Consider the following 24,348-nt stretch of genomic DNA (forward strand, 5'->3'; position numbering starts at 1 on the left):
CTAGGCTTGCCTGGATGCTGTGCATCTCCATTGTGTGAACAGCGCCACATACAAGTCTATTATGTGCAGCAATGTGCCAAGCTGCCACCCCCTCCATTAGTTTGGTAGGTTGAGAGTGGCTGCCTCATCGGTTATGCTGCACCTGTGTAGTCTCCATGTTAACCACATGCGTCCACTGCATCCTGATGCCATTTGAAATGACTTTAGTTTTGTGCCATGTCTGCGATCTTTTTTTTTCTACAAAACGAAACAACTGAATGAACATCCTCCAAGGCCGGTGATTACATAATTTTTGCCGCACCTTCTACTGTATGAGCGGTCACGTGGGGCCACTCATTTACAGTAATGAATATGCGGCTCCACCCCTATGGGAGGTGGAGCCACATATTCATGACTGTAATCGGCGGCCCCACGTGACCGCTCATACAGTAGAAGGTGCGGCCACGACAGGAAGCAGCGCCAGCCCGCGAGGGAGCCGGGTGAGTATTTTAATTACAGTGGGCGGGCGCACAGGGGGTGGGGTCATGGATCTTCATTTTAAACACGAGAAACAAAAAAAAAAAAAGAATATTCATATCTTCTCTACAGCAAACGCTGCTGCAGGGAAGATATGAATGGGGCTTCAGCACCATTGGGGGGGGACAGCGCTTACTGTAGCGCTGTCTCCTGCACGGCATACGGACTGCACACGGACAACGTCCGTGTGCGGTACGTGTTTTACACGGACCCATTGACTTTAATGGGTCCGTGTAATCCGTGCGCTCCCACGAACACTGACGTGTCTCCGTGTTTGGCACACGGAGACACGGTCCGCAAAATATCAATGACATCTGCACAGATGCATTGATTTCAATGTGTCTACGTGTGTCAGTGGCTCTGGTACATGAGGAAACTGTCACCTCACGTACCGGAGCCACTGACGTGTGAAACCGGCCTTAAGGGTATGTGCACATGTCAGGATTTCTTGCAGAAATTTTCCTGACAAAAACCGGACATTTCTGCCAGAAATCCACATGCGGGTTTTTTTCGCGTTTTTTCATGCGTTTTTGGTGTTTTTTCCCAAATGCATAGAATAGCGGGAAAAACGCAGAAAATCCGCAAAATTAATGAACATGCTGCTTTTTTTTACCGCGATGCGTTTTTTTTCGCGGAAAAAAATGCATCATATGCACAAAACATGCAGACTGCATTCTAAATGATAGGATGCATAATGTTTTTAATGCGTTTTTAATGAGTTTTTACCGCGAAAAAACCTGAACGTGTGCACATAGCCTTAGTGTTTTTCTCTGAAACACTGCATTGTTTTTGAGTGAAACATACTTGGCTGAAATCATACAGCCAGTGCATGATAAATTCTGCCTATTCATCTGGCAGTACGTATCCACTGTCTAGCTCCCTTTAGACTGTGTGCACACGTTCAGGATTATTTGCGTTTTTTTTTTTCGTGATAAAATGCATACATTAAGCATTCCATCATTTTTAATGCATTCTGCAATTTTTGTGCACATGATGCGTTTTTTTTGCGCAAAAAAACCGCATTGCGGTAAAAAACGGAGCATGTTCATTAATTTTGCGCATTTTTTGCGTTTTTCCCGCTATTTAATGCATTGGGAAGCTCCGGGGGAAAAAAGTGTGCAAAAAACTCGAAAAAACCGCATGCGGATTTCCTGCAGAAAAAGTCCAGTTTTGTTCAGGAAAATTCTGCAGAAAATCCTGAACGTGTGCACATAGCCTTAAGAGGACAATTGCTTTCACCTGGTATTCTTGCACACAGTGCCCCCCTGCTGTGGTTGTTGATTCTGTCACTGGGCTGTATCTCGCTACACTGGACTGATTAATAGGTGATCGTATTTCATTAAGTCAGTGAAATCAGAACTTATTTTTTGTCCACAGGTCAAAAATCGTAAGATGCAAGGCTCAGGAGAACAAACATCTGGGAAAAGACAAAGTAAATGACAAAACACGTCATTATTTCTGGCACATCAACTTAGGTTGTATGTATTCACTGGTGTTAAGATTAGGTTTCACACTGACATATGTGATCTGCCTACAGGTAGTAATTCAACTAATGACAAGGATGTGTGGCTGTTAAAAAGACAAAATGCAGGTCCCCTTCACACTGCCGTTTTAGAGCATATTGAGGCTTGTTTGACCGTTGCAGAGATGTAAGTTATATTTGTTTATAAATATTCTATACTGTGCACTTTGCCATATGTTCTAAAGATGGTTATAGGTCTGACAATAATTTGATTGATGCAATTACACCGTATTTTCCGGACAATATGATTCACCAGACCATAAGACACATCTAAGTTTTAGAGGAGGAAAATAGGGAAAAGAAAATTTAAAGCAAGAAAAAATGTGGTAAAATATTTCATAACATGTCTGCTGTCACTTTTATGGCAGATATGTTGCTGGAGGGCCACATCAGCTGTCGTGCCCATGGGAATTGCAGCTTCATTGACCGGCGGAAACCTTTTATGATGTCTCCACTCGTCACTAGTGTTGAGCGGTACCTTCCGATATCGGAAAGTATCGGTATCGGATAGGATCGGCCGATATTCAAAAAATATCGGATATCGCCGATACCGATACCCGATCCCAATGCAAGTCAATGGGACCAAAATATCGGAATTAAAATAAACCCTTTCTTGCCTTGTAGGTTCATTCTACATGAAGGAAAACAACTAAGAATAATGTAGGATGTATTGTGGGAGGTGGCGGAGACATTAAAGGCAATGAGGTTTAGCCCAATCAAATAGAATAGCATGTTTTGTTTTTTTTTAAGACGTTCGGAGTGAAAAAGATATTGACTATGTAAATTTTTTTTTATTTTGTCAGATATTGATGTTTCACTATTCCACGCCCTTCCCCTTCTTTTTTTTTCTTTTTTTTTTTTACTTTTCCCACACTTTCATCTTCATCATCATCAGCATCTTTGACATCAACTTCTTCTTCTTCACCTTATTCATCTTCTTCTTCATCTTCTACCTATTTTTTTTTTTTATTACACTCTTCATATTCATTTTATTCAACTATTATTATTCTTCCTATTCTACATATTCTTTTTATTCCACTGTTATTATTCTTCCTATTCTACTTCTTCATCATATTCTCATTTGTGACAGGCATTCCCGTAGTTGTTATCTATAAAAGTTGGAAGATTACACCTTCCGTTCTGCCAGTCACAAAAGTTACATTTGTCCGCGTTCAGTTTGGCCTGCAGCATCAGGCTTTATCCAGGGGCACCACGAGGAGGAACGGACTCACCCCCATACACTGCTTAGTCTTCTTCTGCATATAATTTAGATAATATCTTTTGCTCTGATATTAAGTCTTATGCTTAACCCCTTCCCGACCCATGACGCCACGTAGGCGTCATGAAAGTCGGTGCCATTCCGACCCATGACGCCTATGCGGCGTCATGGAAAGATCGCGTCCCTGCAGATCGGGTGAAAGGGTTAACTCCCATTTCACCCGATCTGCAGGGACAGGGGGAGTGGTAGTTTAGCCCAGGGGGGGTGGCTTCACCCCCTCGTGGCTCCGATCGCTCTGATTGGCAGTTTCACTTTCAACAGCCAATCAGAGCGATTTGTAATATTTCACCTATTATAACGGGTGAAATATTACAATCCAGCCATGGCCGATGCTGAAATATCATCGGCCATGGCTGGAAATACTAGTGTGCCCCCACCCCACCCCACCGATCGCCCCCCCAGCCCTCCGATCTGGCCGGTACACTGCTCCGGCTCCCCTCCGTCCAGTGCTCCGCTCCCCCCCGTGCTCTTGTCCGCTCCCCCCGTGCTCCAATCACCCCCCCTGCACTCCGATCCACCCCCCCCGTTGCTCCGTTCCACGCCCCCCGTGCTCCGTTCCACCCCTCCCGCACTCCGATTCCCCCCCCCCCCCCCCCCCCCGTGCTCCGATCCCCCCCCGTGGTCCCCCCCCACCCCATCATACTTACCGATCCAGCCGGGGTCCCGTCCGTCTTCTCCCTGGGCGCCGCCATCTTCCAAAATGGCGGGCGCATGCGCAGTGCGCCCGCCGAATCTGCCGGCCGGCAGATTCGTTCCAAAGTGCATTTTGATCACTGAGATAGATTATATCTCAGTGATCAAAATAAAAAAAAATAATAAATGACCCCCCCCCTTTGTCACCCCCATAGGTAGGGACAATAAAAAAATAAAGAAAATTTTTTTTTTCCACTAATGTTAGAATAGGGTTAGGGGTAGGGGTAGGGTTAGGGGTAGGGTTAGGGCTAGGGGTAGGGTTAGGGTTAGGGTTTCGGTATGTGCACACGTATTCTGGTCCTCTGCGGATTTTTCCGCTGCGGATTTGATAAATCCGCAGTGCTAAACCGCTGCGGATTTATGGCGGATTTACCGCGGTTTTTTTGCGCATTTCACTGCAGTTTTACAACTGCGATTTTCTATTTGAGCAGTTGTAAAACCGCTGCGGAATCCGCACAAAGAAGTGACATGCTGCGGAATGTAAACCGCTGCGTTTCCGTGCAGTTTTTCCGCAGCATGGGCACAGCGATTTTTGTTTCCCGTAGGTTTACATTGAACTGTAAACTCATGGGAAACTGCTGCGGATCCGCAGCGTTTTCCGCAGCGTGTGCACATACCTTTAGAATTAGGCTATGTGCACACGGTGCGGATTTGGCTGCGGATCCGCAGCAGTGTTCAATCAGGTTTACAGTACCATGTAAACATATGAAAAACCAAATCCGCTGTGCCCATGGTGCGGAAAATACCGCGCGGAAAAGCTGCGTTGTATTTTCCGCAGCATGTCAATTCTTTGTGCGGATTCCGCAGCGTTTTACACCTGTTCCTCAATAGGAATCCACAGGTGAAATCCGCACAAAAAACACTGGAAATCCGCGGAAAATCCGCAGGTAAAACGCAGTGCCTTTTACCCGCGGATTTTTCAAAAATGGTGCGAAAATATCTCACACGAATCCGCAACGTGGGCACATAGCCTTAGGGTTAGGGTTGGAATTAGGGTTGTGGTTAGGGTTAGGGGTGTGTTGGGGTTAGTGTTGTGGTTAGGGGTGTGTTGGGGTTAGGGTTGTGATTAGGATTATGGCTACAGTTGGGATTAGGGTTAGGGGTGTGTTGGGGTTAGTGTTGGAGGTAGAATTGAGGGGTTACCACTGTTTAGGCACATCAGGGGTCTCCAAACGCAACATGGCGCCACCATTGATTCCAGCCAATCTCGTATTCAAAAAGTCAAATGGTGCTCCCTCACTTCCGAGCCCTGAGGTGTGCCCAAACAGTGGTTTACCCCCACATATGGGGTACCAGCATACTCAGGACAAACTGCGCAACAATTACTGGGGTCCAATTTCTCCTGTTACCCTTGTGAATCAAAAAAAATGCTTGCTAAAACATAATTTTTGAGGAAAGAAAAATGATTTTTTATTTTCACGGCTCTGCGTTGTAAACGTCTGTGAAGCACTTGGGGGTTCAAAGTGCTCACCACATATCTAGGTAAGTTCCTTGGGGGGTCTAATTTCTAAAATGGGGTCACTTGTGGGGGTTTCTACTGTTTAGGCACACCAGGGGCTCTGCAAACGCAACGTGACACCCGCAGACCATTCCATCAAAGTCTGCATTTCAAAAGTCACTACTTCCCTTCTGAGCCCCGACGTGTGCCCAAACAGTGGTTTACCCCCACTCATGGGGTATCAGCGTACTCAGGAGAAACTGGACAACAACTTGTGGGGTCCAATTTCTCCTGTAACCCTTGGGAAAATAAAAAATTCTGGGCTAAATAATTATTTTTGAGGAAAGAAAACGTATTTATTATTTTCACGGCTCTGCATTATAAACTTCTATGAAGCACTTGGGGGTTCAAAGTGCTCACCACACATCTAGATAAGTTCCTTTCAGGGTCTAGTTTCCAAAATGGGGTCACTTGTGGGGGGTTTCTACTGTTTAGGCACATCAGGGGCTCTGCAAACGCAGCGTGACGCCCGCAGAGCATTCCATCAAAGTCTGCATTTCAAAACGTCACTACTTCAATTCCAAGCCCCGGCATGTGCCCAAACAGTAGTTTACCCCCACATATGGGGTATCACCATACTCAGGAGAAACTGGACAACAAATATTGGGGTCAAATTTCTCCTGTTACCCTTGGGAAAATTAAAAAATTCTGGGCTAAATAATTATTTTTGAGGAAAGAAAACGTATTTATTATTTTCACGGCTCTGCATTATAAACTTCTATGAAGCGCTTGGGGGTTCAAAGTGCTCACCACACATCTAGATAAGTTCCTTTCGGGGTCTAGTTTCTAAAATGCGGTCACTTGTGGGGGGTTTCTACTGTTAAGCCACATCAGGGGCTCTGCAAACGCAACGTGACGCCCACAGAGCATTCCATCAAAGTCTGCATTTCAAAACGTCACTACTTCACTTCCGAGCCTCGGCATGTGCCCAAACAGTGGTTTACCCCCACATATTGGGTATCAGCGTACTCAGGAGAAACTGGACAACAACTTTTGGGGTCCAATTTCTTCTGTAACCCTTGGGAAAATAAAAAATTCTGGGCTAAATAATTATTTTTGAGGAAAGAAAACGTATTTATTATTTTCACGGCTCTGCATTATAAACTTCTATGAAGCACTTGGGGGTTCAAAGTGCTCACCACACATCTAGATAAGTTCCTTTGGGGGTCTAGTTTCCAAAATGGGATCACTTGTGGGGGGGTTTTTACTGTTAAGCCACATCAGGGGCTCTGCAAACGCAACGTGACGCCCACAGAGCATTCCATCAAAGTCTGCATTTCAAAACGTCACTACTTCACTTCCGAGCCCCGGCATGTGCCCAAACAGTGATTTACCCCCACATATGGGGTATCATCGTACTCAGGAGAAAATGGACAACAACTTTTGGGGTCAAATTTCTCCTGTTACCCTTGGGAAAATAAAAAATTGCAGGCTAAAAGATCATTTTTGAGAAAATAATTTTTTTTTTTTTCATGGCTCTGCGTTATAATCTTCTGTGAAGCACTTGGGGGTTCAAAGTCCTCACCACACATCTAGATTAGTTCCTTTGGGGGTCTAGTTTCCAAAATGGTGTCATTTCTGGGGGATCTCCAATGTTTAGGCACACAGGGGCTCTCCAAACGTGACATGGTGTCCGCTAATGATTGGAGCTAATTTTCCATTTAAAAAGCCAAATGGCGTGCCATCCCTTCCGAGCCCTGCCGTGCGCCCAAACAGTGGTTTACCCCCACATATTGGGTATCTGCGTACTCAGGACAAACAGGACAACGATATTTGGGGTCCAATTTCTCCTATTATCCTTGGCAAAATAGGAAATTCCAGGCTAAAAAATCATTTTTGAGGAAAGAAAAATTATTTTTTATTTTCATGGCTCTGCGTTATAATCTTCTGTGAAGCACCTGGGGGTTTAAAGTGCTCAATATGCATCTAGATAAGTTCCTTGGGGGGTCTAGTTTCCAAAATGGGGTCACTTGTGGGGGAGCTCCAATGTTTAGGCACACAGGGGCTCTCCAAACGCGACATGGTGTCCGCTAACAATTGGAGCTAATTTTCCATTCAAAAAGTCAAATGGCGCGCCTTCCCTTCCGAGCCCTGCCGAGTGCCCAAACAGTGGTTTACCCCCACATATGAGGTATCGACGTACTCGGGAGAAATTGCCCAACAAATTTTATGATCCATTTTACCCTACTGCCCATGTGAAAATGAAAAAATTGAGGCGAAAAGAATTTTTTTGTGAAAAAAAAGTACTTTTTCATTTTTACAGATCAATTTGTGAAGCACCTGAGGGTTTAAAGTGCTCACTAGGCATCTAAATAAGTTCCTTGGGGGGTCTAGTTTCCAAAATGGGGTCACTTGTGGGGGAGCGCCAATGTTTAGGCACACAGGAGCTCGTCAAAAAAAACGCGACATGGTGTCCGCTAACGATGGAAATAATTTTTCATTCAAAAAGTCAAATGGCGCTCCTTCCCTTCCGAGCCTTACCATGTGCCCAAACAGTGGTTTACCCCCACATGTGAGGTATTGGTGTCATCAGGAGAAATTGCCCAACACATTTTAGGATCCATTTTATCCTGTTGCCCATGTGAAAATGAAAAAATTGAGGCTAAAAGAATTTTTTTGTGAAAAAAAAGTACTTTTTCATTTTTACGGATTAATTTGTGAAGCACCTGGGGGTTCAAAGTGCTCACTATGCATCTAGATAAGTTCCTTGGGGCGTCTAGTTTCCAAAATGGGGTCACTTGTGGGGGAGCTCCAATTTTTAGGCACACGGGGGCTCTCCAAACGTGACATGGTGTCCGCTAAAGAGTGGAGCCAATTTTTGATTCAAAAAGTCAAATGGCGCTCCTTCCCTTCCAAGCCCTGCCGTGCGCCCAAACAGTGGTTTACCCCCACATATGAGGTATCAGCGTACTCAGGACAAATTGGACAACAACTTTCGTGGTTCAGTTTCTCCTTTTACCATTGGGAAAATAAAAAAATTGTTGCTAAAAGATAATTTTTGTGACTAAAAAGTTAAATGTTCATTTTTTCCTTCCATGTTGCTTCTGCTGCTGTGAAGCACCTGAAGGGTTAATAAACTTCTTGAATGTGGTTTTGAGTACCTTGAGGGGTGCAGTTTTTAGAATGGTGTCACTTTTGGGTATTTTCAGCCACATAGACCCCTCAAACTGACTTCAAATGTGAGGTGGTCCCTAAAAAAAATGGTATTGTAAATTTCGTTGTAAAAATGACATATCGCTGGTCACATTTTAACCCTTATAACTTCCTAACAAAAAAAAATTTTGTTTCCAAAATTGTGCTGATGTAAAGTAAACATGTGGGAAATGTTATTTATTAACTATTTTGTGTCACATATCTCTCTGGTTTAACAGAATAAAAATTCAAAATGTGAAAATTGCGAAATTTTCAAAATTTTCGCCAAATTTCCGATTTTATCACAAATAAACGCAGAATTTATTGACCTAAATTTACCACTAACATGAAGCCCAATATGTCACGAAAAAACAATCTCAGAACCGCTAGGATCCGTTGAAGCGTTCCTGAGTTATTACCTCATAAAGGGACACTGGTCAGAATTGCAAAAAACGGCAAGGTCTTTAAGGTCAAAATAGGCTGGGTCATGAAGGGGTTAATGTTCTTCTGCTCTTTGTTCTGCAGCCTCTTGTTCTTCTGCTTCTCGGTCTTCCATGTCGTCGTCTCCAGGGTCGTCGTCTCCAGTGTCGTCATCTCCGCCGTCGTCGTCTCAGCCGTCGTCGTCTCCGCCGTCGTCGTCGTCGTCATCGGGGTGGTCTTCCGGGTCGTCGTCATCGGGGTGGTCTTCCGGGTCGTCGACTTTAGGGTCTTCAACTTGGAAATGTAGCAGAAGGTACAAGAAGGCTGAGAAAATGCCAAGAACCAGCTGATGGAACTGGAACTCGGATGGCTACCCGAAGGTTCAAGAGCCTATGGAACTACCGAGGACCAGCTGACGTTACTGGAACCCGGTTACTAAGCAGGAGGTACCCGTGCTAAAAAGCACTACCAAGGACCGCCTGACGTTGGCGGAACTCGGATACCCAGAAGGAGGCACCTAAGCCAATGGCTCTGCCCGGAACCAGCTGACGGTACTGGAACCAGGATGGGGAGCAGAAGGTACAAGAGCAAAAGACACTGCCGAGAACCAGCTGACGGTACTGGAACCCGGATGGGTAGCCGAAGGTCCAAGAGCCAATGGAACTACCGAGGACCAGCTGACGTTACTGGAACCCGGTTACTAAGCAGGAGGTACCCGTGCCCGAAAGCACTACCAAGGACCACCTGACGTTGGTGGAACTTGGATACTCAGAAGGAGGCACCTAAGCCAAAGGCTCTGCCCGGAACCAGCTGACGGTACTGGAACCAGGATGGGGAGCAGAAGGTACAAGAGCAAAAGACACTGCCGAGAACCAGCTGACGGTGCTGGAACCAGGTGGTGGACCTGAAGGTCCACAGGAGAGGAGAGAACAGCTAGGCCGCGAGGCAGCCGCAGTTACCGAACCCCAACAGTCCTACAGGGGGAGCTGGGCCTACTGGCACTACAGAACCAGCCTTGACTACCAGTTCACGCAGCCCACATAGGAAGCTCCTAAACTGGAGGCACCCTGGAGTTGGCTAACCCGACCGCACCACGACGGGGCAAGCATAGGCGTCTCAGTGAGCTTGACACAACCCGGAAACAGCTGGCGGTGCTGAAACCAGGCTTGGCACGAGGGAGTACCTGTGTCAAGAACACTGCCGAGAACCAGCTGGCGGTGCTGGAACCCAGATGCGTTGCCCCAGTGTGCAAGAGCCAATGGCACGACCGAGGATCAGCTGGCGGTGCTGGAACCCGGTTACTAAGCTGTAGGTGCCCGCGCTTAAAAGCACTACCAAGGACCGCCTGACGTTGGCGGAACTCGGATACCCAGGAGGAGGCACCTAAGCCAAAGGCTCGGCCTGGAACCAGCTGACGGTGCTGGAACCAGGTGGTGGACCTGAAGGTCCACAGGAGAGGAGAGAACAGCTAGGCCGCGAGGCAGCCGCAGTTACCGAACCCCAACAGTCCTACAGGGGGAGCTGGGCCTACTGGCACTACAGAACCAGCCTTGACTGCCAGTTCACACAGCCCACATAGGAAGCTCCTAAACTGGAGGCACCCTGGAGTTGGCTAACCCGACCGCACCACGACGGGGCAAGCATAGGCGTCTCAGTGAGCTTGACACAACCCGGAAACAGCTGGCGGTGCTGAAACCAGGCTTGGCACGAGGGAGTACCTGTGTCAAGAACACTGCCGAGAACCAGCTGACGGTGCTGGAACCCAGATGCGTTGCCCCAGTGTGCAAGAGCCAATGGCACGACCGAGGACCAGCTGACGGTGCTGGAACACGGTTACTAAGCTGTAGGTGCCCGCGCTTAAAAGCACTACCAAGGACCGCCTGACGTTGGCGGAACTCGGATACCCAGGAGGAGGCACCTAAGCCAAAGGCTCGGCCCGGAACCAGCTGACGGTGCTGGAACCAGGTGGTGGACCCCAAGGCCCACAGGAGAGGAGAGAACAGCTAGGCCGCGAGGCAGCCGCAGTTACCGAACCCCAACAGTCCTACAGGGGGAGCTGGGCCTACTGGCACTACAGAACCAGCCTTGACTACCAGTTCACGCAGCCCACATAGGAAGCTCCTAAACTGGAGGCACCCTGGAGTTGGCTAACCCGACCGCACCACGACGGGGCAAGCATAGGCGTCTCAGTGAGCTTGACACAACCCGGAAACAGCTGACGGTGCTGAAACTAGGCTTGGCACGAGGGAGTACCTGTGACAAGAACACTGCCGAGAACCAGCTGACGGTGCTGGAACCCAGATGCGTTGCCCCAGTGTGCAAGAGCCAATGGCACGACCGAGGACCAGCTGACGGTGCTGGAACACGGTTACTAAGCTGTAGGTGCCCGCGCTTAAAAGCACTACCAAGGACCGCCTGACGTTGGCGGAACTCGGATACCCAGGAGGAGGCACCTAAGCCAAAGGCTCGGCCTGGAACCAGCTGACGGTGCTGGAACCAGGTGGTGGACCCCAAGGCCCACAGGAGAGGAGAGAACAGCTAGGCCGCGAGGCAGCCGCAGTTACCGAACCCCAACAGTCCTACAGGGGGAGCTGGGCCTACTGGCACTACAGAACCAGCCTTGACTACCAGTTCACGCAGCCCACATAGGAAGCTCCTAAACTGGAGGCACCCTGGAGTTGGCTAACCCGACCGCACCATGACGGGGCAAGCATAGGCGTCTCAGTGAGCTTGACACAACCCGGAAACAGCTGACGGTGCTGAAACCAGGCTTGGCACGAGGGAGTACCTGTGACAAGAACACTGCCGAGAACCAGCTGGCGGTGCTGGAACCCAGATGCGTTGCCCCAGTGTGCAAGAGCCAATGGCACGACCGAGGACCAGCTGGCGGTGCTGGAACCCGGTTACTAAGCTGTAGGTGCCCGCGCTTAAAAGCACTACCAAGGACCGCCTGACGTTGGCGGAACTCGGATACCCAGGAGGAGGCACCTAAGCCAAAGGCTCGGCCTGGAACCGGCTGACGGTGCTGGAACCAGGTGGTGGACCCCAAGGCCCACAGGAGAGGAGAGAACAGCTAGGCCGCGAGGCAGCCGCAGTTACCGAACCCCAACAGTCCTACAGGGGGAGCTGGGCCTACTGGCACTACAGAACCAGCCTTGACTACCAGTTCACGCAGCCCACATAGGAAGCTCCTAAACTGGAGGCACCCTGGAGTTGGCTAACCCGACCGCACCACGACGGGGCAAGCATAGGCGTCTCAGTGAGCTTGACACAACCCGGAAACAGCTGACGGTGCTGAAACCAGGCTTGGCACGAGGGAGTACCTGTGACAAGAACACTGCCGAGAACCAGCTGGCGGTGCTGGAACCCAGATGCGTTGCCCCAGTGTGCAAGAGCCAATGGCACGACCGAGGACCAGCTGGCGGTGCTGGAACCCGGTTACTAAGCTGTAGGTGCCCGCGCTTAAAAGCACTACCAAGGACCGCCTGACGTTGGCGGAACTCGGATACCCAGGAGGAGGCACCTAAGCCAAAGGCTCGGCCTGGAACCAGCTGACGGTGCTGGAACCAGGTGGTGGACCCCAAGGCCCACAGGAGAGGAGAGAACAGCTAGGCCGCGAGGCAGCCGCAGTTACCGAACCCCAACAGTCCTACAGGGGGAGCTGGGCCTACTGGCACTACAGAACCAGCCTTGACTACCAGTTCACGCAGCCCACATAGGAAGCTCCTAAACTGGAGGCACCCTGGAGTTGGCTAACCCGACCGCACCACGATGGGGCAAGCATAGGCGTCTCAGTGAGCTTGACACAACCTGGAAACAGCTGACGGTGCTGAAACCAGGCTTGGCACGAGGGAGTACCTGTGACAAGAACACTGCCGAGAACCAGCTGGCGGTGCTGGAACCCAGATGCGTTGCCCCAGTGTGCAAGAGCCAATGGCAGGACCGAGGACCAGCTGGCGGTGCTGGAACACGGTTACTAAGCTGTAGGTGCCCGCGCTTAAAAGCACTACCAAGGACCGCCTGACGTTGGCGGAACTCGGATACCCAGGAGGAGGCACCTAAGCCAAAGGCTCGGCCCGGAACCAGCTGACGGTGCTGGAACCAGGTGGTGGACCCCAAGGCCCACAGGAGAGGAGAGAACAGCTAGGCCGCGAGGCAGCCGCAGTTACCGAACCCCAACAGTCCTACAGGGGGAGCTGGGCCTACTGGCACTACAGAACCAGCCTTGACTACCAGTTCACGCAGCCCACATAGGAAGCTCCTAAACTGGAGGCACCCTGGAGTTGGCTAACCCGACCGCACCACGACGGGGCAAGCATAGGCGTCTCAGCGAGCTTGACACAACCCGGAAACAGCTGACGGTGCTGAAACCAGGCTTGGCACGAGGGAGTACCTGTGACAAGAACACTGCCGAGAACCAGCTGGCGGTGCTGGAACCCAGATGCGTTGCCTATTAAAGATTGTCTTCCTAGAGCCCCAACTAGCGGTGTTGGAGCTAAGGGTAAGCAGGGGGAGCAGAGTGTAGGCCGAAGCCTGCACTGGAGGCAGCTTTGTGTCTGCGTTGCGTTTGCAGGACACTTTGCCGGCTACACAGTGGGGGAACAGCTGGCGTTGCTGAACCCCACTAACACAATGGCGTGTGTTTTTCTCTGTGCAGCTAGCACTTGCGGTCAAAAACTAGCGATGTTAGAGCCCGTGTTGAAGCAGGAGGAGGAGGAGAGGAGCAGAGTGTAGGCCGAAGCCTATTTGAACCAATTTCAAAGGAAACCTTTAACCCCCCCTCAGGTGTTACAAAGTACAAGAGACACACCTTGTGCAGTATTAATGCTGCACAAGTGAAAGGTTGCTCTATTAATTTGTCTACTTGCACACGCTGAATGAAAGACGTACACAATTTAGCCCATTCTACAGTCAAACTGTAGTGGATGCGTGACTTGGCTTTTTAAGGAGACGCAGCACAGGTGTCCCAAATAACGCCTTGGTGCTTGGCGCAGCTTCCTGAGCGTTGTTATTTGCTGTACAGGAGTCTGCGCTCTTGTTATCCCTTGGCAATGCCCTGTTAGAGCTGCCCGTCTTATGACCTCATTTCATGTTGGCCGGTGCGGTTAACGATGGCCATAAATCCCAGACCCACAGTGGCTTTTCCTAAAGTCACACTGCGGTGCTGGGATTCGTGGCCTTGTGCAGTAAATATGTTCGCCGCTCACACATGTCCTTACACCTGCTTCAGACTGGGCGGCCTCAGCTGATCCCTTATCGCATGCCGCGGCCATGAGGCCGCACAGTCAAAAGAAGGCGGAAGGAGGGGAGTGAAGACAGGGGAACATATGCACTGCTCGTGCCCATCAATCACACCCTCGCAGTCAAAATATATGAGACAACGGGGGGCGTTGTGTCGGGCAGGGGGGACGCACAGGCACAGCCAGCCAACCAATGATGTCAGGAGACGGGCAGCGCTAACAATGGGGGTGCTGCGTGTCATTAAAAAGGAAAGTCACACCTCAGGGACATTGTAATGGTCTGTAATGAGACACATTTTGTACTTGTTGAGTTCCACGTGTGCAAGGAGAAAAAGTCAGCCACCTTGTACAAATGCAGCAGTACTGCTGTACAAGGTGGCTGTTATACATAGAAACACCTGGGGGGGTGGGGGGCAGGCTCCCTTCAATTTCAGTTCATGTGCCTGCGTGGCGTTTGCAGGACACGTTGCCAGCTACACAGCAGGGGAACAGCTGGCGGTGCTGAACCCCACTAACACATTGGCTGGTGTTTTTCTCTGTGCAGCCAGCATGTCCGGGCAGAAACTGGCGTTGTTTGAGCCCAGGGTCAGCAGGAGGAGGAGAGGAGCAAAGTGTAGGCCGAAGCCTGCACTGGTGGCAGCTTTTGGCCAGTTGTGCCAGCGTGGCTTGTGCTGGACACGATGCCGACTACACAGCAGGGGAACAGCTGGCGGTGCTGAACCCCACTAACACATTGACTGGTGTTTTTCTCTGTGCAGCTAGCAGTTCCGGGCAGAAACTAGCGGTGTTTGAGCCCAGGGTCAGCAGGAGGAGTAGAGGAGCAGAGTGTAGGCCGAAGCCTAGTTGAACCAATTTCAAAGGTTACCTTTAACCCCCCCCTCAGGTGTTGCAAGGTACAAGAGCCACACCTTGAACAGCATTAATGATGCACAAGTCAAAGGTTGCTCTATTTAATTTTGCTCCTTGCACACGCTGAATTAAACACGTACACATTATTTAGCCCATTATACTGTCAAACAGTAGTGGAGGCGTGACTACTAGTCTTTTTAAGGAGACGCAGCACAGGTGTACAAATTTACACCTAGGTGCTGTGCGCAGATTCCTTACCGTTGTTATTTGCAGTACAGGAAACTGCGCTCTTGTGTTATCCCTTGGCAATACCCTGTTAGTGCAGGCCGTCTCATGACCTCATTTCATGTTGGCCGTTGCGGTTAACGATGGCCATAAATCCCAGACCCACAGTGGCTTTTCCTAAAGTCACACTGCGGTGCTGGGATTCGTGGCCTTGTGCAGTAAATATGTTCGCCGCTCACACATGTCCTTACACCTGCTTCAGACTGGGCGGCCTCAGCTGATCCCTTATCGCATGCCGCGGCCATGAGGCCGCACAGTCAGAAGAAGGCGGAAGGAGGGGAGTGAAGACAGGGGAACATATGCACTGCTCGTGCCCATCAATCACACCCTCGCAGTCAAAATATATGAGACAACGGGGGGCGTTGTGTCGGGCAGGGGGGACGCACAGGCACAGCCAGCCAACCAATGATGTCAGGAGACGGGCAGCGCTAACAATGGGGGTGCTGCGTGTCATTAAAAAGGAAAGTCACACCTCAGGGACATTGTAATGGTCTGTAATGAGACACATTTTGTACTTGTTGAGTTCCACGTGTGCAAGGAGAAAAAGTCAGCCACCTTGTACAAATGCAGCAGTACTGCTGTACAAGGTGGCTGTTATACATAGAAACACCTGGGGGGGTGGGGGGCAGGCTCCCTTCAATTTCAGTTCATGTGCCTGCGTGGCGTTTGCAGGACACGTTGCCAGCTACACAGCAGGGGAACAGCTGGCGGTGCTGAACCCCACTAACACATTGGCTGGTGTTTTTCTCTGTGCAGCCAGCATGTCCGGGCAGAAACTGGCGTTGTTTGAGCCCAGGGTCAGCAGGAGGAGGAGAGGAGCAAAGTGTAGGCCGAAGCCTGCACTGGTGGCAGCTTTTGGTCAGTTGTGCCAGCGTGGCTTGTGCTGGACACGATGCCGACTACACAGCAGGGGAACAGCTGGCGGTGCTGAACCCCACTAACACATTGGCTGGTGTTTTTCTCTGTGCAGCTAGCATGTCCGGGCGGAAACTGGCGTTGTTTGAGCCCAGGGTCAGCAGGAGGAGGAGAGGAGCAGAGTGTAGGCCGAAGCCTAGTTGAACCAATTTCAAAGGTTACCTTTAACCCCCCCCTCAGGTGTTGCAAGGTACAAGAGCCACACCTTGAACAGCATTAATGATGCACAAGTCAAAGGTTGCTCTATTTAATTTTGCTCCTTGCACACACTGAATAAAACACGTACACTATTTAGCCCATTATACTGTCAAACAGTAGTGGAGGTGTGACTACTAGTCTTTTTAAGGAGATGCAGCACAGGTGTCAAAATTTACACCTAGCTGCTGTGCGCAGATTCCTGAGCGTTGTTATTTGCTGTACAGGAGTCTGCGCTATTGGGATCCCTTGGCCATGCGCTGTGAGCGCTTCCTGTCTTCTGACCTCATTTAATGTCGGCCGTTACGGTTAGCGATGGACATGAATCCCAGACCCACAGTGTGTTTTCAAAAAATCACACTGCGTGGCTGGGATTCGTGGCCTTGTTCAGTAAATATGTTTGACGCTCACACATGTCCTTACACCTGCTTCAGACTGGGCGGCCTCATCTGATCCCTTATCGCCTGCCGCGGCCATGAGGACACCCAGTCTGAAGAAGGCGGAAGGAGATGAGTGAACACAGGCAAACATATGCACTGCACATGCCCATCAATCACACCCTCTCTGTTCAAAAAAATAAGACACCGAGGGGCGTTGTTTCGAGCAGGGCAGACGCACAGGCGCAGCCAGCTAACCAATGATGTCAAAAGACGGGCAGCGCTAACAAGGGTGGTGCTGCGTATCATTAGAAAGGAAAGTCACACCTCAGGGACAGTGGAATGGTCTCAATGAGACACATTTTGTACGTGTTGAGTTCCACGTGGGCAAGGAGAAAAAGTCAGCCACCTTGTACAAATGCAGCAGTACTGCTGTACAAGGTGGCTGTTATACATAGAAACACCTGGGGGTGGGGGGCAGGCTCCCTTCAATTTCAGTTCATGTGCCTGCGTGGCGTTTGCAGGACACGTTGCCAGCTACACAGCAGGGGAACAGCTGGCGGTGCTGAACCCCACTAACACATTGGCTGGTGTTTTTCTCTGTGCAGCTAGCACTTCCGGGCAGAAACTGGCGGTGTTTGAGCCCAGGGTCAGCAGGAGGAGGAGAGGAGCAGAGTGTAGGCCGAAGCCTGCACTGGTGGCAGCTTTTGGTCAGTTGTGCCAGCGTGGCTTGTGCTGGACACGATGCCGACTACACAGCAGGGGAACAGCTGGCGGTGCTGAACCTCACTAACACATTGACTGGTGTTTTTCTCTGTGCAGCTAGCAGTTCCGGGCAAAAACTAGCGGTGTTTGAGCCCAGGGTCAGCAGGAGAGGAGCAGAGTGTAGGCCGAAGCCTAGTTGAACCAATTTCAAAGGTTACCTTTAACCCCCCTCAGGTGTTGCAAGGTACAAGAGCCACACCTTGTGCAGCATTAATGCTGCATAAGTAAAAGGTTGCTCTATTTGTTTTGCTCCTTGCACACGCTGACTAAAACACGTACACTATTTAGCCCATTATACTGTCAAACAGTTGTGGAGGCGTGACTTGTCTTTTTAAGGAGACGCAGCACAGGTGTCAAAATTTGCACCTAGGTACTGGGCGCAGATTCCTGAGCGTTGTTATTTGCTGTACAGGAGTCTGCGCTATTGTGATCCCTTGGCCATGCGCTGTGAGCGCTTCCTGTCTTCTGACCTCATTTCATTTCGGCCGTTGCGGTTAGCGATGGACATGAATCCCAGACCCACAGTGTGTTTTCAAAAAATCACACTGCGTGGCTGGGATTCGTGGCCTTGTGCAGTAAATAGGTTTGCCGCTTACACATGTCCTTACACCTGCTCCAGACTGGGCGGCCTCAGCTGATCCCTTATCGCCTACCACGGCCAGGAGGCCGCACAGTCTGAAGAAGGCGGAAGGAGATGAGTTAAGACAGGCGAACATATGCACTGCTCGTGCCCATAAACCACACCCTCGCTGACAAAATAAATATGACAACGAGGGGCGTTGTTTCTAGCAGGGCGGATGCACAGGCGTAGCCAGCTAACCATGATGACAAAAGACGGGAAACGCTACCAAGGGGGGTGCTGCGTATCATTAGAAAGGAAAGTCACACCTCAGGGACAGTGGAATGGTCTCAATGAGACACATTTTGTACGTGTTGAGTTCCACGTGGGCAAGGAGAAAAAGTCAGCCACCTTGTACAAATGCAGCAGTACTGCTGTACTAGGTGGCTGTTATACATAGAAACACCTGGGGGGGTGGGGCCAGGTTCCCTTTAATTTCAGTTCATGTGCCTGCGTGGCGTTTGCAGGTCACGTTGCCGGCTACACAGCAGGGGAACAGCTGGCGTTGCTGAACCCCACTAACACATTGGCTGGTGTTTTTCTCTGTGCAGCTAGCACTTCCGGGCAAAAACTAGCGGTGTTTGAGCCCAGGGTCAGCAGGAGGAGGAGAGGAGCAGAGTGTAGGCCGAAGCCTGCACTGGTGGCAGCTTTTGTTCTGTTGTGCCAGCGTGGCTTGTGCTGGACACGTTGCCGACTACACAGCAGGGGAACAGCTGGCGGTGCTGAACCCCACTGACACATCACCTAGTGTTTTTTCTGTGTAGACAACACTTCCAGGTGGCAACTGACAGTGTTGAAACCCAGGGAATCAAAGAGGAGCAGAGTGTAGGCCGAAGCCTGCAGTGGAGCAAGTTGAAAGGGAACCTTTAACCCCCCCCAGGCATTTGTTGCTGAAAGAGCCATCTTGTACAGCAGTAATACTGCACATGGAAAATGGTGGCTCCAAAAATCATGCTCCTTGCAAACGCTGAAGTACACACTCATATAATGTGTCCCCTCACACCGTCAAACCATCCCGGAAGTGGGACTTTCCTTTGTAATGTGACACAGCACAGCCGTCATTCCAACCCCCTTGGTGCCGGGCGCCACCTCCTCAACGTTGTTTGGTTCTGTCACGGAGCCCGCGCTGTAATGTTATCCCTTAGCCATGCACAGTTAGCGGTGCCCGTCTTCTGACATCATGTAGGTGTCAGGCTGGCAGTGCCTGTGCGTCCAAGCTGCCCGAGATCCAACCTTGCAGTGTCATCTAATGTAGTCCCACTGCGGGCCAGGGATCCATGGGCATGCGCAGTGCATATCATCGCCTCTCACTCACCTCCTTCCTGCTTCTTCAGACTGTGCGGCGTCACGGCCGTGGCATGCTATTAGGGATCAGCTGACGCCGCCTAGTCTGAAGAAGCGTGAAGAAGGGGAGTGAGAGGCTAGTATATGCACTGCGCATGGCCATGGATACCAGGCCCACTGTGGGATCACATTAGACGACACTGCGAGGTGGGATTTCGGGCAGCGTGGACGCACAGGCGCAGCCAGGACGACAACAAATGATGTCAGAGGACGGGCAGCGCAAACTGTGCATGGCCAAGGGATAACATAACAGCGCAGGGTCCATGACGGAATCAAACAACGCTAAGGAGGCAGCGCACGGTGACAAGGGGGTAGCAATGACGGCTGTGCTGCGTCACATTACAAAGGAAAGTCCCACCTCCGGGACGGTTGGACGGTGTGAGGGGACACATTACATGAGTGTGTAGTTCAGCGTTTGCAAGGAGCATAATTTCAAGAGCGACCTTTCCCTTGTGCAGTATTAGTGCTGCACATGGTGGCTCTTTCAGTAACAAACGCCTGCGGGGGGGGGGGGGGGGGGGGGGACAGGTCCCCTTACATTTTAGTTGTGCCAGCGTGGCGGTCGCATGACACGTTGCCGGATACACAGCTGGGGATCAGCTGACGTTACTGAACCCCAATAACAGAGGAGCGACTGTTTACTGTGCACACAGCACTTCCAGGCACCAACTGGCGGTGTTAGAGCCCAGGGACAGCAGGAGGAGCAGATTGGAGGTATTGCCGCACACACAGCTGGGGATCAGCTGACGTTACTGAACCCCAATAACAGAGGAGCGACTGTTGACTGTGCACACAGCACTTCCAGGCACCAACTGGCGGTGTTAGAGCCCAGGGACAGCAGGAGGAGCAGATTGGAGGTATTGCCGCACACACAGCTGGGGATCAGCTGACGTTACTGAACCCCAATAACAGAGGAGCGACTGTTGACTGTGCACACAGCACTTCCAGGCACCAACTGGCGGTGTTAGAGCCCAGGGACAGCAGGAGGAGCAGAGGAACAGAGTGTAGGCCGAAGCCTGATTGGAGCAAGTTGAAAGGAAACCTTTAAACCCCCCCCCCCACCCCAAGACGTTTGTAGCTGAAAGAGCCATCTTGTGCAGCACTAAGGATGCAAAAGGAAAAGGTTGCTCTTTTAATTATGCGCCTTGCAAACACCGAAGTAAACACTAAAAATGTGTCCCTTTATACCGTTAAACCATTCCGGAAGTGCGAATTTCCTTCGTAATGGGACACAGCACAGCTGTCATTCCTATCCCCTTGATGCCGTGCGCTGCCTCCTCAGCGTTGTTTTAAGCTGTCACGGAGCCTGCGCTGTTCTGTTAGCCCTTGGCCATGCCCAATTAGCGCTGCCTGTCTTCTGACATAATTTGGTGTCAGGCTGTCAGTGCCTGTGCGTCCACGCTGCTCCAGATCCCACCTCGCAGTCTCGTCTAACGTAATCCCACTGCGGGCCTTGGAACCATGGGCATGCACAGTGCATAACCTCGACTCTCACTCCCCTCCTTCCCTCTTCTTCAGACTGTGCGGTGTCACGGCCGTGGCATGCTAGGGATCAGCTGACGGCGCACAGTCTAAAGAAGGCGGAGGGAAATGAGCGAGAGCCCGAGGGGAAGATATGCACTGCGCATGCCCATGGATCCCAGGCCCGCAGTGTGACTCAATCAGAAGACACTGAGAGGCGGGATCTCGGGCAGCGCGGCCGCACAGGCGCAGCCAGCCTGACACCAAATTATGTCAGAAGACAGGCAGCGCAAATAGGGCATGCCCAAGGGATAACAGAACAGCGCAGGCTCCGTGACAGCTTAAAACAACGCTGAGGAGGCAGCGCATGGCACCAAGGGGGTAGGAATGACGGCTGTGCTGCGTCACATTACGAAGGAAAGTCCCAGCTCCGGGACGGTATAACGGTATCAGTGAACACATTTTATAAGTGTTAAGTTCTTCGCAGCAGGCACAGAATCACCACGTCCTCTCCCTGCTCCTCTCCCTGCTCCGCGCCCACGCCCACGTGCCTTACTCCCTGCCCTCTTCATCTTGGTTGACAGATAAAGATAAGCAGAAAAGTACTAAGGCCTTAGTGTGCTTATTCCTGAAATGCTCCTCCTAACAGGTGTAAGAAACACTAATGTTGTAAATTGTGGACTAAACTTTATTATTTTTCAAATGTGGCCTACACAAGTGTTAAGTTGTGTTTGGTGAACTTAACTTTTTTTTTGGTGCAGATCGGGCTACAGAGCTAGTTTAAATCACACGGAGACCGTGTAGACAGCCGTAAACGGCGCTGCAAGGCCAACAAACCCTCCTCTAGGTTATCCTATATAGTGTTTTTCCACTATTTAGCTGGATACGAGTGGAAAGACACTAATAGGAATTTTTTTTTTCAAATTTTAATCAGGCTGCACTATTTGAAAAAAAGTAAAATTTTTCTCAAGGTATGAGGCAGTAACGAACCCTGAGCTGAATCCAACCGGCTATGGCTGCACACAGACTACAGGGCGAGCTGGGCTCACACGGAGACCGTGCAGACAGCCGTAAACGGCGCTGCAAGGCCAAAAAAACCTCCTCTAGGTTATCCTATATAGTGTTTTTCCACTATTTAGCTGGATACGAGTGGAAAGACACTAATAGGAATTTTTTTTTTCAAATTTTAAACTGGCTGCACTATTTGAAAAAAAGGAAATTGTTTTTCAAGGTATGAGGCAGTAACGCACCCTGAGCTGAATCCAACCGGCTATGGCTGCACACAGACTACAGGGCGAGCTGGGCTCACACGGAGACCGTGCAGACAGCCGTAAACGGCGCTGCAAGGCCCAAAAACCCCCCTCTAGGTTATCCTATGTAGTGTTTTTCCACAATAGAGCTGGAGACTGGTGGAAAAACACTAATAGGAAATTTGAGAAAAAATGTGCAGCAGGCTGCACTAAGAGCAAAAAAGGACAACTGTGTGAGGCAGTGTGAACCCCCCCCTGAGCTGAATACAACCGGGTATATGGCTGCACACAGACTACAGAGTGAGCTGCACACACACACACACACAGAGACCTTGCAGAACGTTGTTAAAACAGCGCTGCAAGGCAAGAGCAAGGTGAACAGTGAAGAACACACAGCGTTTTGCTAAATTAGCCTTTGGAAAGGAAAATAAAGCAATTAGCTAGCTCGACTGGCCCTCAGTTAGAACACAGCGTCCTGTCCCTAACTGAAATCACAGCAGAGTGAGCGCAAAATGGCGGCAGCGTTTTTTATAGTGCAGAGTGACATCATTTCAGCAGCCAATCCAAGCCTTGCCAGTACTTACATGCCCACCATGCTAAACAGGATGTGCCCACACTTCCAATCATTCCTCATTGGCTGCTGCGTTCAGTTTGAATTCTGGGAACTTCCGATTCCGGTATCCGATACGCGGGAAGTATCGGAATTCGGTATCGGAATTCCGATACCGCAAATATCGGCCGATACCCGATACTTGCGGTATCGGAATGCTCAACACTACTCGTCACTGAAGATGCACTCTCAGTGTCTCCAGGGTTTCAGCCTGAACGGTCGCATCATGCCACCGTTCAGTTTCAAAATCCGATGTCGCACAGATGGATTACGGCGTGGGACAGTATGAATTATCTTTACGTCGGACAGGGGACAGGGATATGGTTGTTTATTTTTTTATTTTTTATTTTTACTGGGGACATGGGCTTCAATGGGTTTTAAGTGTAAAGGTTAGTATAACTTTGTTTTTTATTTTTAAAATGTGTAAAACAGTGCGAGTTTCATTTCAAATACAGGATTTTATTCTTGCTGTTTATTTCCAAACTTACTATGGGGGTAGATAGTAGTCTTTATAGATGGGTTTCCATTACTAACCCCTTGGTTTGATGTCAGCTGCCGATACAAAGCTGACATCAACCCCAACTCCATTACCTCACTTGCCACCGCCACAGGGCAAGTGGGAAGAGCAAGGCCAAGTGCCAGATTTGTTGCATCTTATGGATGCATCATTTCTGGGGCGGCTGAGGGCTGATGTTGGTAGCCTGGGAGGGGGGCAATGTCTCTGGCCCCTTCCCAGGCTATTAACCTCTTTACCCCCAAGGGTGGTTTGCACGTTAATGACCGGGCCAATTTTTACATTTCTGACCACTGTCCCTTTATGAGGTTATAACTCTGGAATGCTTCAACGGATCCCAGTGATTCTGACAATGTTTTCTCGTGACATATTGTACTTCATGATAGTGGTAACATTTCTTTGATATTACCTGCGTTTATTTGTGAAAAAAACGAAAATTTTGAAAATTTTGCAATTTTCCAACTTTCAATTTTTATGCCCTTAAATCACAGAGATATGTCACACAAAATACTTAATAAGTAATATTTCCCACATGTCTACTTTACATCAGCACAATTTTCGAAACAATTTTTTTTTTGTTAGGGAGTTATAAGGGTTAAAAATTAACCAGCAATTTCTCATTTTTACAACACCATTTTTGTTTTAGGGACCACGTCACATTTGAAGTCATTTTGAGGGGTTTATATGAAAGAAAAACCCAAGTGTGACACAATTCTAAAAACTGCACCCCTCAGGGTGCTCAAAACCACATTCAAGAAGTTTATTAACCTTTCAGGTGTTTTACAGGGATTTTTTTAATGTTTTAAAAAAAGATCATTTTTTTTTTCACAAAAAATTTACTTCAGCTCCAATTTGTTTTGTTTT

The 24,348-nt window shown here is 49.7% G+C and overlaps 1 protein-coding gene across 3 annotated transcripts in view; it reads left to right on the plus strand.

Annotated features, from left to right (window-relative positions):
- The window catches only part of LOC138665321 (centromere protein Q-like), a 149,046-nt gene that overhangs the window by 79,442 nt on the left and 45,256 nt on the right, over positions 1 to 24,348 (plus strand). For all 3 annotated transcript variants that reach the window (XM_069752689.1, XM_069752690.1, XM_069752692.1), the window contains 2 exons: positions 1,894 to 1,948; positions 2,054 to 2,165. In XM_069752689.1, the coding sequence (XP_069608790.1) occupies positions 1,894 to 1,948; positions 2,054 to 2,165 (167 nt within the window). The remainder of the gene's footprint in view (positions 1 to 1,893; positions 1,949 to 2,053; positions 2,166 to 24,348) is intronic.

This window comes from Ranitomeya imitator, chromosome 2 (assembly GCF_032444005.1).
Source record: "Ranitomeya imitator isolate aRanImi1 chromosome 2, aRanImi1.pri, whole genome shotgun sequence".
Taxonomy (NCBI): domain Eukaryota; kingdom Metazoa; phylum Chordata; class Amphibia; order Anura; family Dendrobatidae; genus Ranitomeya; species Ranitomeya imitator.